Source organism: Aspergillus ambiguus (assembly GCF_047715705.1).
Source record: "Aspergillus ambiguus strain CBS 117.58 unplaced genomic scaffold BDV59scaffold_12, whole genome shotgun sequence".
NCBI classification, from domain to species: Eukaryota; Fungi; Ascomycota; class Eurotiomycetes; order Eurotiales; family Aspergillaceae; genus Aspergillus; species Aspergillus ambiguus.
In genome coordinates this window covers 616,684-633,025 of record NW_027395525.1, presented here as the reverse complement: position 1 = coordinate 633,025, position 16,342 = coordinate 616,684, and the positions used below count along the sequence as shown (strand labels likewise).

The window sequence follows — 16,342 nt, the reverse complement described above, 5'->3', positions numbered from 1 at the left end:
GTAGCTTACCGACAGGGCCAATCACGGGGCCTAGAAAAGGGGCCGAAGCAAAGATACTCATGGCAACACCCCTGTCCTTCGCGTGGAACAAATCTGCGATGACTCCACCGGCGTTGGTCAGTGGCGATGAGCCAAATGCTCCAGCTAGGAACCGGAAGATTATCAATCCCTGGATATTTGGGGCACCGGCAGCGGCGGAGTTGAATACCGTCAAACCGCAGTAGCTGGCAAGGAAGAGGTACTGTCGTCCCCAGAGCTCGCTCATCGGAGCCCATAGCAGAGGTCCTATAGCAAAACCAACCACGAAAAGCGAGACCCCAAGCGTTGCAACTTCTGTGCCCACTTTGAAATCCTCCAGGATTTGCTCCATGCCGCCGGTGTAAGCAGAAGAGACCAGAGAGACGGCCAAGGTAGCCCAGGCCATCGTCATCGTATAGAACCATTTTGTTGCCGTTTGAAAGGTCATCGGGTTTCGCGGATCATTATCGATCCATGTGACGATGAAGGGGTCATCTTCGGTGCCCGAGCCAGCATAAGGATGGTCAATAATCTCCTGTGTGACAACACCTTGGTCGATGATGAGACGCCAGTGGGGAATGCGTTTGGGCTTGACAGGTTCAGCCGCCGCGGGAAATGAGTCCGAAACCGCCATGCGGGACGTAGTCTTGTTGTCAGCTGGGGAGAAGCAGCAGGAGATGAGCTGTAAGTATGGCCCAGGACATGGAGGAACGCAGCTGTCACCGAGATTGACGGCTCAAGGCATGAAGAGGCTACCTAAGTAGGTTAGAGATGTTCCTTTGATCCCAAGATCCAGCATCTAAAAAAAAAAAAAAAAAAGACGCGGCTGATCGGAAGAAATAAGAAAGCTGAACTGAGTAGGGAAAGGACAGGGTGTGGGAGGGGAAATTGGTTATTATTAATATAAATTTAGATGTGACTAGGAACACGAATATGATGGAAGGGAGGCATAATAATGGTCATAAAATGATATAGATCCCTGGCCAAATCAGGAGCTTCTGCTTCTCCGGGAGAGGAGCAGCAATGCGGTGGCTTCGATCGGTGCTCTACCTCTCGCAGATAGCCGGAACTGTCGGCACAAGCCCGACATGATGGGTGGGCAAAGACCGAAAAGATCGTATTTCCCTCCAATGGCTTACGTTGACCAGAGACGAGGGCACGGAGATAAGACCCTTATGCAGGGAACCCTTTCACAAGGGTTGGAGCATAAAACACATAACTCGGTCAGTGCGAGTAATCAGGCTGAAAAGCTACCCAACAGATTGCCGCTAATCAGTTAGCGCATCCTGGTTCATGGCGTTCGTTGCCGTGTGCGGCTAGAAAAGTCGCGGGTAGGTGCATCGGAAATGTCCGGTGTTCACGATGGAACGTGGAGGACTCTTGTAAGATTCTTTTGCAGTTGCATCATCCACGTGTGCCTAGGTCGTCAAAAGTGCATAACTTCTCACGAGTACATGGTTGACGTGGACACGGGCTTGATAATTCCCCAGGATCCATGGCTCAGGGTCTTCTCCGTATTCTCCATGGTGGATCCGGTTGGGGTAGTGGATTATCGTTTTATTCTGCGGGGAAGCACTCGGTTTCTCCGCCGGCACCAGAGCTTTGCTGTGGGTTAACGACAGAGAGAGAGAGAGAGAGAGATGTACTGCGTATGGCGAAGAGGATGAAGACGAAGGATGAAGAAGCTGTTCGGGTCTTTCCCTCTTTGGACGCCAGCCGGATTTACCGGAACACGTGATGCTCTTGTCGACTCGCCCAAAAAAGCTTCAGCATTATAAGCACTCGTTTTAAGACTATGACATGGCAGGCCGGATCTGATCCACTTGAATCAGGATTCGAGGCCTGCACAGCGGGCGCAATCAGGGGGGTGTACCCAATATCACTGACATGTTCAAGCGAGTCTGGGAGTCTGGAAATTACTGCAGCCGCCGTTCCATACAATTTGGCTGTCTAGAACGGCCTCCACACCTCACTTGCAGACTTTGCAGGCATCTCCGGTGACCGAAGAAGAGGTCAGCGTAGGTGACTAGATTAAGCCTGCAAATATATCTATTTTATCGCTATTTTTAGATAGCAGAAGTTCATAACAGTACTAAGTAATTTACCGCTAAACCTGAACAATAGCAGAGACTTGGATTCCATCTAAAACTAGCGGTAAAATCAACATGTTTATAGCCTTCATTTTGACTCTCCGACCATCAGTGTCACCTGGCACATCCATCTGCAAGCGAGGTGAGGACGTTCCACACCGCCAAATTGTATGGATCAGCGGCTACAGTAATTTCCAGAGGATCTACTTCTTTAATTTCCCGGATTAGACCTGCGTTTTTATATCTCTTTATTCTGAAGCTCTTCGTGCTTCTCGGTCAGGAAGCCCTTCCCTCTGTCCTCTAAGCGCGTTTCGTCGATATATCATCGTCTTCCACCAACCTTCTCTATTTACCAACTATCTTTCATTGATTCCTTTTATCATGACCAATCTCGCCTTAAAGCCCTGAAGGATGCTCTCGAACCCGGTAACAGCCTCGTACGGCGAAATACCGAGCTTAGACTCAAAAAAGCTCCGGCAAATAGCCTCAAAGAACCGAATATCGACCAATGGATATCTGAATGGCTTCCTGCCGTGAGCCTAACGAAGAGTTGCGACGTCCTTGACGTCTCAGATGAGAGTCTCTATAAATACTTTCTCCACGCCACTGAACCTCGCTTCCCCGACTTTGTGCAATTTCGGAAACCGTATTATGACTGGTCTGGTAAACTGATTGGAGATTTCCAACGATTTCGGTGCGGTTATGGGGTCTATTCGAGGACTGCATAGGACTAGCTGAGCCAAGTTCACTACTGCATTAAACGAAATCTTATCACGGACGTGCAGCGCAAGCTGTACCAGAATCCTGGTCTAACAAACTGGCATTGGGTCGTTATCTACATGTTATGATGGACCTAGGCCACGAATTCTCGAGGCAATCTGCTTATGGCCATGATGCATCGACTACCGTTTTCTAGCCACAGGTGGCTCATGTCAAAAGCAAATAACCGAGTGTCATCGAAAACAAAAAAAAATGTTGGCCCCTCGCGACACCGACGTCCTAAACTGCCGGCTTATGTCCATCGCCTCCCTCCTCCAATCCTTCATATATGAGATGACACCGAGATACCCGTGAACTTGGTGTGCTATATGTGTAGCCCTTGCATGAATTGACTGGTCTCAATGGCGAATCCGCTCCCCCCTTCCTACCTGCACATCATCCACAACAATCGCATTCAGTTCGAAGTCTCGATCCAACAGGGCCAATTCAAACCGGTGTTTCTCTGGCAAACTGTCCTTCTCATCGCTCTTCCGTTGCTTGCCCTGGCAGTTCCCCGGCGGTATGGCGGCCACTACGTACGCTATCTGGTCTTCGGCCTCGTAGTGCAAGGGGCTATTGACACAGTCCGATCCCGACGGGCTTTATTAGGGGCCAATGGCTATATGGTCGGCTTAATCGTCGCTTGGTGGTCCATCTGGATGGCAGCCTTACTGGTATTCCACGACCCGGAACTGGAATTTAGGAGGATTGAGCGCGTTCCATTGCCTCTGGGCAAGCGTGCCTTGCGCAATGGTCAAGACGCAACAGACAAAGACCATCTCACGTGGCAACCGTATCCAACTTCGATTATGCATCGCCTGAACTGGGTTTTGGGTCTGCTACTCAACATGCGAGGCCCAGAATGGAACTGGCGCATCTCGTCCCTCGACCCATTGCCATCGGCACTTGTCCCTTGCTCCGCTGCAGGCGAACCCCGACCCGTGACACCGGAACCATCCTATGCACGATCCCGTCTCCGAGCAGTAGCGGCTACCTTTATAAAGACCTACCTCGCTCTGGACCTCATCAAGCTCCTCATGATGCATGACCCGTATTTCTGGGGTGTGGTGGGGTCGTCGTCTCTGCCGCCTCCCTTCCCGCTCACCTATCTGATCCCTCTATCCTCCGTCCCCAGCTCCCTGATCTACCTCTACCGCTTCCTCCTCACAGGCACAGCCATCTACACCGCCGTCGTCTTCGTCGGCACCCTCAACCCACTGATCTTCCTCGGCCTCTCCCACGCCTTCCCGTCAGCCAGCCGCATGGTGACCTCCACACCGCTGAACGCTCCATGGCTCTACGCCGATCTCTTCGGCCCGCTCCTGCCATCGGCTCTAGATCACGGTCTCGCCGGCTGCTGGAGCAGGTGGTGGCATCAGGTCTTCCGCTTCGGGTTCACCTCGACCGCCCATGCGCTCGTCTCCCTACTGCCTGCGCGGTGCACTGCCCACCGCGGTACTAGACGCGGTGTCGTGGCTGTAGTCGTCTTTACTCTCAGCGGTCTCATGCATGCTTGCGGAAGCTACACGCAGTTCTCCCCGACGCATCCTATCTCTGGTCCGTTTTTGTTCTTCATCTTGCAGCCCGTCGGCATCGCCGTCCAGGAGATGGGAGCAAAATGGCTCCTGCCGGCGGTTGTGCCTGGCGGGGCGGAAAGCCTTCCTCGCTGGGTCAGACGAACTGCGAACGTTATCTTCGTGGCGAGTTGGCTACTCTTCTCGGCGCGGTATATCATGGATGATTTTGCGCGCGGGGGATTCTGGCTTGCAGAGCCGCTGCCGATTAGTCTTTTCCGTGGGTTTGGGCTGGGGTTGGGAGTTGAGGGTGAGGGGTGGTGGTGCTGGGGAGAGCCGTGGTTTCATTCGTGGGATGGGGGGAGCTTTTGGACTAGAGGGGTGAGGGTGATGTGATACATGGCTGGTTGGGTATATATAGGGCATATGCATTGCACTTTGCGCACGCGATAGATATGTAGGAATAGGATCATGGAGCATAGATCATGTCAGATGAATATTATACAGTGAATTCTTTGTTGGTATATACTCTACAATCTTAGTCCGCCATGGCCACGTCCTCGTCCTCATCGTCAGTGTCTGGGTCAATGTTCAATGCCGGGAGCTCATCGTCGCTCTCGTCCTCACCCGCTGCAGCTGCTACCGCTGCAGTGCCGGATAAGGGTGCGCTAGTCACGGTAGGTGGTGCGGTGGCCTGAACAGGTGGGGCAGCTGTAGTAGCTGTTGAGGAGACAGAGACTGCGCCAGTGCCAGAGAAGGTCGCAGGAGAGGACTGCTCCAGTGACGGTTGGCGGGTGGTAGCTGTCACATCAGCCCCCACCCGCGGTTTCTTGGTCTGCACGTTCTCTTCGCTTTTCAGCGCAGAAGGCGCGGGTGCTTGTGCAAGTTCATCCACGTGGACGCGCTTGCTCACAACCGGCGGTGGCTTAGCCGCCGGAATGGTGTTCGTCAGGTCCTGGTGTAGGATTGGCGTGGCCGAGGGCTGGAGAAATCCAGTATCCTCTACGGTCTGAGGAGCGGATAGCACCGGCTCCTCCTCTTCCTCGTCCTCATCCGTGTCATTGTACGGAGCAAGACCGCTCGTGTTCATCAAGACGGGCATTCTTGGTCTAATTAAAGCTTCAACTTCCATATCTGCGCCGTAACTCCGAGCCAAGAAGGGAATGATGCTGGCAGTTACACCACGACCTTGGGTGGCGGGAACAGGGTTGAGGACACTGGCCAGCATGGCTTCCTTTTCAGAAGTCAGAATGATCGTTCGGTCAATCTCGGCCCGCAGAGCGGGCGAGAGGTACTCAATGGGAAGGTGTGTCAACGCGGCGGGGAGAAGATCACACGCCGCTTTTCTCAGTTCCGGGAATGTGGACGAGGTGTCTACGCCGCGCCCTTGCTTTAGATTGGGGTTCAAGAAGGAATCTGCATTCGCGGTGGTTTGGTTGGACTTGGAAGACGTGGTTTTGGCTGCCGCAGGCTGTTCGTTCACGGGCGGCAAGATCTCGGAACAACAACTTTTGAACAAGGCCGTGAGAGAAGAAACACCCTGTTTTGTCATGGAGGGCCCCGCGTGGGTGAGCAGTGCGCTAACAAGGTCGTACATGGAGGTCCGTACTTGGCGGATGGACTTTTCGGCACGGAACACCCAAAGGGTTTGTTCCAGGATCGTTTGCGCTATCGATGCCGTTCCGGTCTCCAGAACGCCGACTAGTGTAGACAGGAGGTTGACGCAGGCCACATGGATTCGGGGAAGTTCAGTGAAGAGGGCTTGTCTTTCCGAGAGGCTGATCTGTGGGTTAGCTTGAACGTCCTTGGAGTCGGTAGGAACAGTCAGGGCTGTCAATCGTGAAGTCAAGTCCAGGATGGAACCAATGGGGATGGCCACGGTCGACGCCGTTGCGGTCGTCAAGAACCGCGAAAGCAGTCGCAGCAGGAGGATTAGTCGATTCACCCCGGAATCCAGACCTTGCCAGCCAGACAACCCTAACGCATCCTTCTCGAAGGTGCCCATCTCTTGGCTGTAGTTCAATGGCTTAGGGGAGTGGCGCAGAGTCGGATCCACTGATTCCCACTGCTCTACCACCGCTCGGAAGACCTGATGCGCAGTGTCATGGACGGAAAGGATCGCCATGTGACAGTTCTTTTTCCACTCTTCTGCCGAGGTATTATTGGGGGCGCAACCGCGAAGGAGAATGAAGAGCCGTTCTGCGAGATCCACCACAGGTTCAGGGAAAGTCGGAAATGTCGCGCCAATGATTGTTTGCAAAATACTCTGAATCTGCTCTCTGAAGGGACGGAAGATGGTCGGGTGTCGTGCGATCAATTCCCCAAACGCATGCAGGACGACCTCCAGAAATGGGGTGTTTGGCTTTAAAGATCGGGTGTTACCGGACGACGGATTGACAGAGACAAGATTCAAAGCCGAAGTGATAAACCCGGGGAGAGAGGGGGTGGTGATTTCGCGAATAAGGGTGGGATACTGATACGTCAGGTGGAAGATGCGAGTCAAGGTGATGATACACATTTTCTTCGTGGAGACGGGATCCGATTTCTACCAATTGAGGAGATTAGCTTTCTCGCCTTCACAAATAGAGACAATCCTGCGCAATTGAGGCTCTTCTTACCGCGAGAATCAGCATCAACCCACGAACGAACGGCTCACATCCGCGCAAAATCTCCCATTGACCGGCTTCTACAACAGCCTTCACCAGTACCACGGCGGTCCAACGACCCTCAGGAGTGCGATCATTCAGCAGACTCGTCAGACGAGCCATCAGCTTGTGGACCTGGTGCGCATTGTCGGATTCGGACTTGGCGGCTTTCTGCGACTGGGGCGAAGAGAGAAGCTCTCCGCAGTTGCTGAGAGAGGCGGCGAGACATGAGGCGAGGGGAGGAAGCTGCTTGACGGGGATGTTGGTCAAGCGATGATTGACGGCATGGAGGGACATGGACATGGAGGCCATGGTGGAGAGGTGGAGGACGAAGAGGATGAAGGAAGAAGGGAAAAAAAAAATGCATATGAAGCCTCGGTACGGATGGCGGTATTGGGATTTCGTGACGAGGCGGCAGCGGCGGCGGTGATTGGCGGCGGGGGCGGTACGGCGGTACCGCTCCCCCTGGCACGGGCGATGATCATCATCGTTTGCGACTCCATCATTTCCATCCTTCGACTCCCTCTCTCGCTCTGTCCAGCCTGGGGTGGGCCCGTCACGCATGGATGGACGTTTCAACTCTCTCTGCTCGTGCCTCTCTCCCCCAGATTCTCCTCTATCTTCCCAGTTGATTCCCCCTTCGCTCGTTAACCCCCCTCAGCCATGACGGTGAGTCCCGGATCTCTCCCCCAGGCAGACTACTGGTAGAGAGGCCATACTAAGTCTGCTGCCTCAGGGCCGAGATTCCGATAAGGGGCATCGTTATGTCGCCGCCCTGGATAACGCCCGATGCCAGAATAAATGGGACGAGCTCCCCGAACTCATTCGCAAAGTCACCAAACATGCTCCTCACAGGACATGTCCGTAATCCCCGGCGCTCCGCCTCTCTCGGTGGGCCACCTGGCTAATCAATGGAATGCTCCTATACAGGCCTACTGGAGGTAGCCTCCGCCGAGTACCAGATCGCCCAACACCTTCAATCGTCTCCTTCCGCCGCCCGACCCTCCTCCCCCTCCTCTTACAGCGTTTCCGAGCTCATCCCTTCCCTCCTGTCCACCATTGACAAGGCCGAGGGGTCGAAACAAGACGTGTTTCAGGCGCAGATTTGCTTGGGTTGGATCCATTGGGTCCTGAATGAGCCGGCATTGGCCGTCGCTCGTCTGCCCAAAGACTTCGGAGAGACGCTGAATGTTCTTACAAGCTCCGGGGAGGAGCTCTCCCCGTGGACCAGAGTGTGTCTGGTCAAGGGTTGCTATATTAAAGGCACGTTTGTGATCTTCCCACAACGCTATGCTGCCGTTCTAACCTGCGGACAGGTGCAGCCCAACATTCCGTCTCCGGGTCTATCGATGCCTTGACTACATTCGATTCCCTCACAGCGTGGCTACTTAGCCACGGTCAGTCAGCCCCCAACAACCCTCAATTCTTGCACTGGTCAGAGAAATTGGTCGCCGAGGGAGCTCTGCTAGCGGGCGACGAGGCTTGCAAGGATGTCGATGCGTCCAGTGACGAACTGGTCAGAACAGCTCTAAATCTGTTCCGCGCGTGGTCGAATCACCCCCACGTCAAGCAGGGGATCTCCTCTCAGAGTGTCCCCGGCAGCACTGGAGCCTCCGCCTCCAGATCTATGATTTGGAAGTCCTACTACGACGTTCTGTCGACCATCCTTCAACACGACTTGGCTTATACGCCTGCTGGGACCGGCCCGGAACGCCTACAACTCGCGAGCGAAATCAAGCGCATTGAGTCCACATGCGAAGGCAACCTTCTCCGGGAGGTCAAATTCCCCACAGCAGATGCCCGCAACATACAAATCGAAGACTGGGTGGAGCAAGTCATTCGGAACTGGGAAGTCCTCTGTGGTCCTCGCTGGAGTGATGCCGAGCTCGGAGAGGGTGGGCAAGATGCCGTTGGCCGGAACGTTTTGGACGTAAGCATTACCTGAACCTTCGCGTCGGCGTCAAGAAAACTCACATGTTATTGTAGATTCTCTACCGCGCAGCCACCAAGACCTACCACTCTCATCTGATTCTTCGCCGTCTATTTCATGTCCATTCCGCCTTGGCAGAGTTCGATCTTGCTGTTAAAGCCCTGGATTCGTATATCGAAATCGTCACCAGCGCGAAGGAGAGAGCCGAGAAATCCGCTCAGTATGGTGAGTTGGAAAACGATGGCATTCTACTTCGAACTCTGTCTGAGGGTGTTATTATGTTATGCTGCTTTGGATCTGCAAATGAAGCTGAAAAGGCGAGGGACCTTGTGATCCTCCTGAAGAAGTTTGTTGGCAAACACATCCAAGAAGACGATGACAGTCAAGGGAACGAAATCCACATCAACCCAGAGACTAGCTCCACTCGCTCCCAGATGGTAACACCGTTCGACGTGGCTATGGCGTACAGAGGAATTGGTATTGGTCTAGCGACCTGGGCCAGCTGGACACCAGTTAGCGAAAAGCGAGACGATCTACGTGCGGAGGCAATCGAATATCTGGAAAAGAGCCTTGCCCCTGAGTTGGAGGACGACTCGAACTACTCGTCCCTGTATACTCTTGCTCTCCTTCTGGCGGAAGATCGGGATATTGATGGTGCAATTGAGTACGTTAAATCTGCTCTAACCAGCACAACGCACCCTGGCAGCTCCCAAGGCAACTTCACTCGCGAACGCGATCTTGTGCCCTTATGGCATCTTCTTGCGCTTCTTCTGAGCGCGAAACATGACTTTGATATAGCTGAACGCTCTTGTGAAGCCGCATTCGAACAATTCCCCGCTGGTGTTACCTCCCTTGCCCACAAGGATCGGCGGCCACAGAAACAACAGCCCAACGCCCAGGGCCAGAACTCCATTGGCATGACACACACCTTGATCAGCCAGCTACGCGGACGTGAAAAAGAACGCATCATTGAGACGCGCATGAGCCAACTTGCTTTCGTTGAGGTCATGGAAAGCCCGGAGGCCGCAGTCAACCATAGCGAGCAGCTGCTCGGTCTCTTCGCGACACTCTTTGGTAACCTCGATCTCGAAGCGGAGGATAAAATTACAAAACAAGCCCATCTTATCCCGCCGAAGAGCTCTGCCGGCACTGTGAAGAGCTTCCGTGGCAGTATTTTCGGACGAAAGAAAGGAGAGTCCATGATCGCCTCTAGACCAGAGGTACCGCATCCGCCATCCGTCCAGACTGAGTCTCGTACAGATAGCGCCCCAGCGATACACGTTACCGATGAAGAGAAGGGTGCCGCTCCTGAGACTCCTCATACACTATCTCGATCTGACTCGCGGAAACTGCGCAAGCACGGCAGCACCCTTGCAGGGCAGGTGAATGGGGATGGAACACACTCTCCTGCGACAAGCGTGGACGGGGCTAGGACCCCACAAGCAAATGCCGACGGCGTTGCACGGCAGGATATGGTAGGCCTCGCCGTTTCTGGCGCCAACCAGGCACAGAGCGCAAAACAACAATTGCCCCCGGTTGCCCATAACATGAAACACACGCAACAGCCGCCACCCGCCGGACATTCGAAACAGCCACCCGAACAAGATGTTCGACTGCCCACTTCCTACGGCTTTGACTCTCCAACTCGAGCGGTAACCAAGTTCCCGCTCACCCAGGCCCAGCGGCACGCCCTCTGTATCCTGGTCAAGATCTGGCTTCTCATTGCCGGCCTTTACCGACGGGCGTCGCTGTTTGAAGATGCCAGGGAAGCCTGTGAGGAAGCTTCGAAACATATCACGCGACTCGAGGCTCTTGTAGCTGCACAAGATTCGTCAGCCCGAGCGCTCCGGGCACGTGGATGGGGTGTACCAAAAAGCTCGGAGGAGCTCTGGGCTGATCTCTACGCTGAACAAGGATTATTGCTGAACGTGCAGTCGCGCCCTCATGAGGCGATGCAGCTTTTCGAGCAAGCTCTGATTCGCAACCCCGATCATCCGAAGGCCACCATTGCGCTGTCCAACCTGCTTCTCGATGTCTGGGAAAAGAAATTCCCATTGGAGCTGCCAGAGCCTGAAATCGAAACCGACATGTCGATGCTGTCCCTGACCTCGTCGGGGAAGCGGAAGGAGGACGCCAAGCAAACATACAGGCAGTCGGTGGCCGGGACAATAGATGCCAACGCTAGTCAGACGTCTCCATCCACTACCCCCACGGAGGAGCCCAAGCTTCTGAATCGTATCGCCGCCCGAGACAGAGCCTTTGGAATGTTGAGAGCCTTGACCAAGCGGGGAACTTCGTGGGACAACACAGAAGCTTGGTACGCGCTGTCGCGTGCCTACGAAGCTGAGGGCCAGGTCGAGAAGCTGAAGGAAGTGCTGTGGTGGTGTATCGAGCTGGAGGACCGACGGCCAATCCGGCACTGGTCGAACATTGGCTCTGGGGTTTACGTCCTTTAAGTAGATACAGTTGATGTTTCATTTTTGTAACTAAAGACAGTCAAGAGCTGTCTCATTTGTACCTCTTCTGCATTTTGGACAGTGTGATACCTGGATGACTTCCTGTTGATAAATGATCGATGTTTATATATATAAATGGATCATTGTTTGCAAACAGCCTCGATGAAATCAAACTAGCAATAGGACATCTTTATTTACACATCTCCCAGTAGGACTGCCTGGGAATTAGATTGAACTAGATTTTTCAGTCTCGTAACGAGGACGGCTAGTTCCTCACTGGCGGGGGGCCGCGACAGGGGTCCAGGCGGAGTACTTGGGGCGTGTGCTATGATTTCGTCAGCACCAGACAGAAAAAAAAAAAAACTTGGTAGAGTATGATAACTAACGTCGAGTAGGTCTTGAAAGCGCCACGGCTGAGAGTCAGGTTGGGACGGTGCTCCGGCAGCTCCCAGCTGCGCACACCGGTCTCCATGATCTTGTCGGCAGTGGGGGGAGCATCCACCATGTATGAGATCCAGGCGTGCCTAGATGAGAGTTGTTAGGACGTGACGGGAACACCAACAGATATCCAGCGGAAACTCTTACCAGCCGGGCTCGATCTGCGAGGGATCGTATTCCTTCTGCTTGTAGTCGACCCATCGTGTCCGGACTGCACCATGGTTAACCGGGGGCCCTGTTCGCCCTTCCGTCGCAATTGGACATCACTCACGGGGCAGTTCCTCCTCCATGTTCTCAAAGTACTTGTTTCCGTAGCGGTCGACGCCGATCAAGGTACCGGCTTTGGTGTCACCTGTGGTGCGTGTCAGTCGCCTGCTCCCTCTACCTCAAATCTCCGGAGGAATGCATACCAATATACTATTCAGCCCAAAGCACAGCGCGCACAGAGTAAGTAACAATTGAGACACCACCAATTGAGCGTTGGGGAGGGATCCTGCATTACCTGCATTTGGTGGCCATAATCCTGGAAAGGGTGGTGAGTTAGCATGGAGGAGCCGGAGCGACGGAACAGATGCAGGAACAAACCTTGAGGCCAACCCGTCTCAGGTTCCGCAGCGTGCGAAGGATAGTGGACATGGTGGGCGAGGATGTGACAGCAGCAGGGAGCTGGAGGTGGGATGGAAGTCGAAGTCGATGCTTTGTCGATACTGTCGGTCGTTTCGGGGTTGCGGCCCCGCCCGTTTGGGTCTAGCGTGCCGAGGCATTTGCACTGTTTGCATCCAATCGGCGCGCTCCAATTACTACGGCCAAAACTGCTGAACCACCACCACTCTCTCCTCTCTCTGATATCCTTCCTTCATCTCTCCATCCCTCCACGTCATGCTGGGTCGCATCGGTGGTCAGGCCTTTCGTTGCGCCGTACGTCGTCCCGTCGCGCGCCGGAAACTCTGCGAGCGCAAATTCTCCTCCGCCTACGCCTCCAGTACGACGACCGGCTCCCATGCCGCCTCCGCTGCGTCGCCGCTGGGCTGTATAACGGCTGAATTGGATCGGGTTGCGCCCTGTTTTGAAGTTTCGGCGTCGAGGATCACCATTCTCGATTCTCCGGCCAGCTTCTATAGCACCCTCAAGGTGAGCGCCTACCGGATCGCCGGCGAGAGGGACTCGGCAGTTCTGAACTAATTGATAGGAAATGTAGGAGAAAATCCTCAAGGCTCGCCGGAGAATCTATCTTTCCACGCTGTACATTGGCAAGGCGGAGCATGAGCTCATCGAGACTTTGGACCAGGCCCTTCGGAATAACCCCGAGCTCAAGGTATCCATTCTGACCGACGCCCTCCGTGGGACTCGCGAAACGCCGAATCCGTCCTCTGCGTCGCTCCTCGCGTCGCTGGTCGCCGAGCATGGCTCGGACAGAGTCGAAATCCGCATGTTCCACACGCCAAATCTCACAGGACTGAGGAAGAAATGGATCCCGCGGCGCATCAATGAGGGATGGGGTCTGCAGCATATGAAGCTGTATGGCATTGACGACGAGATCATCCTTTCTGGGTACGGTCTGGTTCCTGCGGCAACTAGCATTGACTTCTACTGACGCTTTATCCAGGGCGAACCTTTCCAAAGATTACTTCACAAACCGCGTAGACCGGTACCATGTCTTCAACTCCAAGGAGCTAACCGATTACTACTCGCGCATCCACCACGCCGTCTGCAGCCTCAGCTTCCAGGTCCTCCCGGACCCGCACAGCGCGTCCGGATATCTCCTCGACTGGCCCACAGCAAATGGCGCCCCTTCCCCCTTGGATGACGCAGAGAACTTCACGGCCTACGCATCGACCATCTTGAACCCGCTCATCCAGCCAACAGAGAGCAAAACCGCGCTCATGCCCAAAGACACCAGTCAAACCTACGTCTACCCCGTGGCGCAATTCACCCCGCTTCTGAAGCCGGACTCTTCGACCGAATTCCCGGCCGTAACTGCCATCCTCCGTCTGCTCTCTGGGCTTCCTGCATTCTCCGGTGCTCGCTGGCTGTTCACCGCCGGCTACTTCAACATTCACCCAGTCCTTTCCTCCCTCCTGATTGCCAGTACCTCCACGTCGCACACCGCCTCGACCACCCGCGGCACCGTCCTCACGGCGTCCCCCTGGGCCAACGGGTTCTACGGCTCGCCGGGGATTTCAGGCATGCTTCCGGCGGCCTATACGCATCTGTCGGCCCGCTTCCTGGACCGGGTCGCGGCTGCCCAGCGGACAAACTCGATCGAACTGAAAGAATGGCGCCGCGGGACCGTCGGCGAGCCCGGCGGATGGACGTACCATGCGAAGGGTCTCTGGATCACTCTGCCCAAGGAAGAACACCCCAGTCTGACCTTTGTCGGGAGCAGTAATTACACCAAGCGCAGCTACAGCTTAGACCTCGAGGTCGGCGCCCTGGTGGTCACCGGCGACCAGGAGCTGAAGCGGAAGCTGGCCGCGGAGACCGAGTGGCTGCAGAAACATTCAGAGGCCATCTCGCGTGACGACCTGCGCAAGACGGAGAGACGGGTCGGCTGGAACGTACGGCTGGCGATGTGGATCGTGGAGAAGGTCGGCGGTGCGCTGTGATTTCTTTTTCGGATTTGGTTTCACCCCCTCGATAGAGCTTGTATACCCATGTATTATATCACAACGTGTACAGTGTACGATCGAAGACTAAACAAATAGATTGCGTTCTATCCATGAAAAACGTGGACTGCTTTTTAAAGTCAAAACATATCTACCATGATACTTGAAATCATCCGAACGCCGGGTCTTTTTGCAATCAAGAGGTATCATCACTGTTCGTTACGGCATCCTATGCCCGTCCAGGCACTCGCCCAGACAGCTTGGCCGGACCCAGCCCCTGGCGCACCTCATCCAGCATGCGGATGCCAATCGCCTCGTTGCCATTCTTGCCTCGCTTCGCCTTGGCGCCCTTCCGCTTCACCTGCGCGCTGGTGTTGTCGTCCCAACTGGCGAGGAAGTCATCCATGACGTTGTTGAAGTTATGTCGCGGGGCGACGGCCTGGCCATTCGCATCGATCAGACTGGGTGCCTGCGACGACGCCGTCGACATATCGGTCATGCCCGTCATCCCGGTCATACCGCTGACCATGGACATGCTGTCATCGTACTCATCCTCCTCGTCCAGGGCATACAGCGCCTCGACCCGATCGAACCGGTCGTCCAGCAAACGGTGGCCCTCTGTGCGCGCCAACGCCGACGAAGTCATGGAGTAGGCGGAGGGGTTGGTCAGCGCGCCCTTACGCTTCTTCCGACGAATGGGCGTGCCCCCTGCGGTGAAGACCGTAGAGGCGAGGGTGCTCCGCTGCTCGGAGGGGCCGATACTGGGCGGCGCTGCGGGGGCCGCCGCCGCCTTGCCCTTTGTGTCCTTCTTGAACTTGGCAAACTCGCGCATCCATCCCTGGTCCTCGGGGTGCATGTCCGGGGCGGGCTCATCGTGGTCCGGCAGCTCGCCCGGCGCAACGTCCTTCTTCTCGACCTGCACAGTGCTCGGCTGCTCGGGCGCCTTCTCCGTGGCGTCGGACTCCCACCCGTCATCGTCGTAGTCCTCCTCGTCGAACAGCGTATCCTCCCAGTCGCCCGGGTCCATCTCCTCCGCGTTGGACGTCAGCTTCCCAAACACATCGTCTTCCGCATCGTCGTCGACAAATTCCTCGTCATCCAGCGCCTCCAGCGCCTCCCGCAGCCGCGGGTCCATGTCCGGCTGGAACCCGGCGATGGCGTCCGGGACGTCCTGCTGGTCTTGGTAGGTCGGCTGGCGGGAATACGACGTGTTGGTCGACCGCATCTCCGATCCGTAGGCACTCGCCGAGTCGTTGAGGGACACCCCCCGCAGCGCGTCCTCCAGCTTCACCTTGTGGCCCTTGGCGGCCTTCGTCTTGGCCTCGACGAAATGCGAGTCTCCGCCGCCGGTGCCCAGCTCGCGCAGATGCTGCATGTAATCATATTCGGTGTCGTCAAAGAAGATCCCGTAGTTGGCCGCTTCGCCTTCGTTCTTGCGGATCCGGTCCGAGCCAAACTCGCTGGCGAGATCGGACAGGTGCTGGCCGCGTTTGCCGGATCTGGACGAGGTCACTGAGGCGGCGCCCGACGGCACCGGCGCCGAGGGTCCGGACACCTGGTGGAGGACCCGGTCGTCTGCATCGGGGTCATGGATGGCAGGGTCATGTTGGGAGCGGTGGAAGAGCTGGTATGTCGTGGCGTTTTTCTTATCGCTGGGAGGGGTTAGTGTATGTGCGGAATCGAATGAGACCCGGCCGACTTACATCCACTGCTTTCTGGGAGGCATTTTGCAAGGCGACGGGGGCGATGGCGATCGATGCAGCAGGAGGATGAGGGCGCAAAAATGAAGAAAAAGTGGGAGGGGCGATAAGGGTCACGTGGGGTTATCGGTCCCCAAGGTGCTGCCTTATGCAGTGATTTATGCAGAGGGGCTAAGCGGCTGAGTC

The 16,342-nt window shown here is 55.4% G+C and overlaps 8 protein-coding genes across 8 annotated transcripts; 4 read left to right on the top strand and 4 right to left on the bottom strand.

Moving 5' to 3' along the window:
- Positions 1–9: 9 nt before the first annotated feature.
- BDV59DRAFT_201426 (major facilitator superfamily domain-containing protein) lies at positions 10–652 on the bottom strand (the record flags this gene model as incomplete). The annotated part of the gene is made up of 1 exon (XM_073693798.1): positions 10–652. A coding segment is annotated over one exon (643 nt), but the record flags the coding sequence as incomplete, so codon positions are not given.
- A 124-nt stretch (positions 653–776) lies between these two features.
- Positions 777–1,702, top strand: BDV59DRAFT_176880 (uncharacterized protein). The gene has a single exon (XM_073689522.1). It carries the CDS (start codon positions 1,365–1,367, stop codon positions 1,632–1,634), a length of 270 nt encoding a protein of 89 aa, XP_073548883.1. The 5' UTR covers positions 777–1,364; the 3' UTR covers positions 1,635–1,702.
- Positions 1,703–3,229: 1,527 nt separating this feature from the next.
- Positions 3,230–4,777, top strand: BDV59DRAFT_201425 (wax synthase family protein; the record flags this gene model as incomplete). Its single annotated transcript, XM_073693797.1, has 1 exon — positions 3,230–4,777. One exon carries the CDS (start codon positions 3,230–3,232, stop codon positions 4,775–4,777), a length of 1,548 nt encoding a protein of 515 aa, XP_073548882.1.
- A 110-nt stretch (positions 4,778–4,887) lies between these two features.
- Positions 4,888–7,348, bottom strand: BDV59DRAFT_176878 (RIX1/PELP1 family protein). Its single transcript, XM_073689521.1, has 2 exons — positions 7,000–7,348; positions 4,888–6,926 (listed from the first exon to the last, which is right to left on the bottom strand). Exons 1-2 carry the CDS (start codon positions 7,336–7,338, stop codon positions 4,920–4,922), a joined length of 2,346 nt encoding a protein of 781 aa, XP_073548881.1. The 5' UTR covers positions 7,339–7,348; the 3' UTR covers positions 4,888–4,919.
- A 589-nt stretch (positions 7,349–7,937) lies between these two features.
- On the top strand, positions 7,938–11,412 carry BDV59DRAFT_192826 (putative filamentation protein (Rhf1); the record flags this gene model as incomplete). Its single annotated transcript, XM_073692114.1, has 3 exons — positions 7,938–8,289; positions 8,343–8,956; positions 9,013–11,412. 3 exons carry the CDS (start codon positions 7,938–7,940, stop codon positions 11,410–11,412), a joined length of 3,366 nt encoding a protein of 1,121 aa, XP_073548880.1.
- A 127-nt stretch (positions 11,413–11,539) lies between these two features.
- On the bottom strand, positions 11,540–12,554 carry BDV59DRAFT_22078 (complex I NDUFA12 subunit family protein). The gene is made up of 7 exons (XM_073695993.1): positions 12,436–12,554; positions 12,353–12,373; positions 12,261–12,267; positions 12,122–12,202; positions 11,998–12,061; positions 11,799–11,936; positions 11,540–11,737 (listed from the first exon to the last, which is right to left on the bottom strand). The coding sequence occupies exons 1-7, from the start codon at positions 12,484–12,486 to the stop codon at positions 11,686–11,688; spliced, it is 414 nt and encodes a 137-aa protein (XP_073548879.1). The 5' UTR covers positions 12,487–12,554; the 3' UTR covers positions 11,540–11,685.
- Positions 12,555–12,673: 119 nt separating this feature from the next.
- On the top strand, positions 12,674–14,560 carry BDV59DRAFT_176874 (CDP-diacylglycerol--glycerol-3-phosphate 3-phosphatidyltransferase). Its single transcript, XM_073689520.1, has 3 exons — positions 12,674–12,981; positions 13,049–13,401; positions 13,457–14,560. Exons 1-3 carry the CDS (start codon positions 12,730–12,732, stop codon positions 14,454–14,456), a joined length of 1,605 nt encoding a protein of 534 aa, XP_073548878.1. The 5' UTR covers positions 12,674–12,729; the 3' UTR covers positions 14,457–14,560.
- On the bottom strand, positions 14,559–16,225 carry BDV59DRAFT_176872 (ribosome biogenesis protein LTV1). The gene is made up of 2 exons (XM_073689519.1): positions 16,160–16,225; positions 14,559–16,108 (listed from the first exon to the last, which is right to left on the bottom strand). Exons 1-2 carry the CDS (start codon positions 16,180–16,182, stop codon positions 14,686–14,688), a joined length of 1,446 nt encoding a protein of 481 aa, XP_073548877.1. The 5' UTR covers positions 16,183–16,225; the 3' UTR covers positions 14,559–14,685.
- Positions 16,226–16,342: the final 117 nt, after the last annotated feature.

Bases quoted from the DNA above. Each gene is read 5' to 3' on its own strand.
- BDV59DRAFT_176878 (XM_073689521.1), bottom strand. From the start codon at position 7,338: ATGGCCTCCATGTCCATGTCCCTCCATGCCGTCAATCATCGCTTGACC. The intron at 6,927-6,999 runs GTAAGAAGAGCC...CTCAATTGGTAG, and splicing joins GGTTGATGCTGATTCTCGCG to AAATCGGATCCCGTCTCCAC.
- BDV59DRAFT_176872 (XM_073689519.1), bottom strand. From the start codon at position 16,182: ATGCCTCCCAGAAAGCAGTGGAT. The intron at 16,109-16,159 runs GTAAGTCGGCCG...AACCCCTCCCAG, and splicing joins CCTCCCAGAAAGCAGTGGAT to CGATAAGAAAAACGCCACGA.
- BDV59DRAFT_176874 (XM_073689520.1), top strand. From the start codon at position 12,730: ATGCTGGGTCGCATCGGTGGTCAGGCCTTTCGTTGCGCCGTACGTCGT. The intron at 12,982-13,048 runs GTGAGCGCCTAC...TAGGAAATGTAG, and splicing joins GCTTCTATAGCACCCTCAAG to GAGAAAATCCTCAAGGCTCG. The intron at 13,402-13,456 runs GTACGGTCTGGT...CGCTTTATCCAG, and splicing joins GACGAGATCATCCTTTCTGG to GGCGAACCTTTCCAAAGATT.
- BDV59DRAFT_176880 (XM_073689522.1), top strand. From the start codon at position 1,365: ATGTCCGGTGTTCACGATGGAACGTGGAGGACTCTTGTAAGATTCTTT.
- BDV59DRAFT_22078 (XM_073695993.1), bottom strand. From the start codon at position 12,486: ATGTCCACTATCCTTCGCACGCTGCGGAACCTGAGACGGGTTGGCCTC. The intron at 12,374-12,435 runs GTTTGTTCCTGC...CACCCTTTCCAG, and splicing joins TGAGACGGGTTGGCCTCAAG to GATTATGGCCACCAAATGCA. The intron at 12,062-12,121 runs GTGAGTGATGTC...ACCATGGTGCAG, and splicing joins CATGGAGGAGGAACTGCCCC to TCCGGACACGATGGGTCGAC.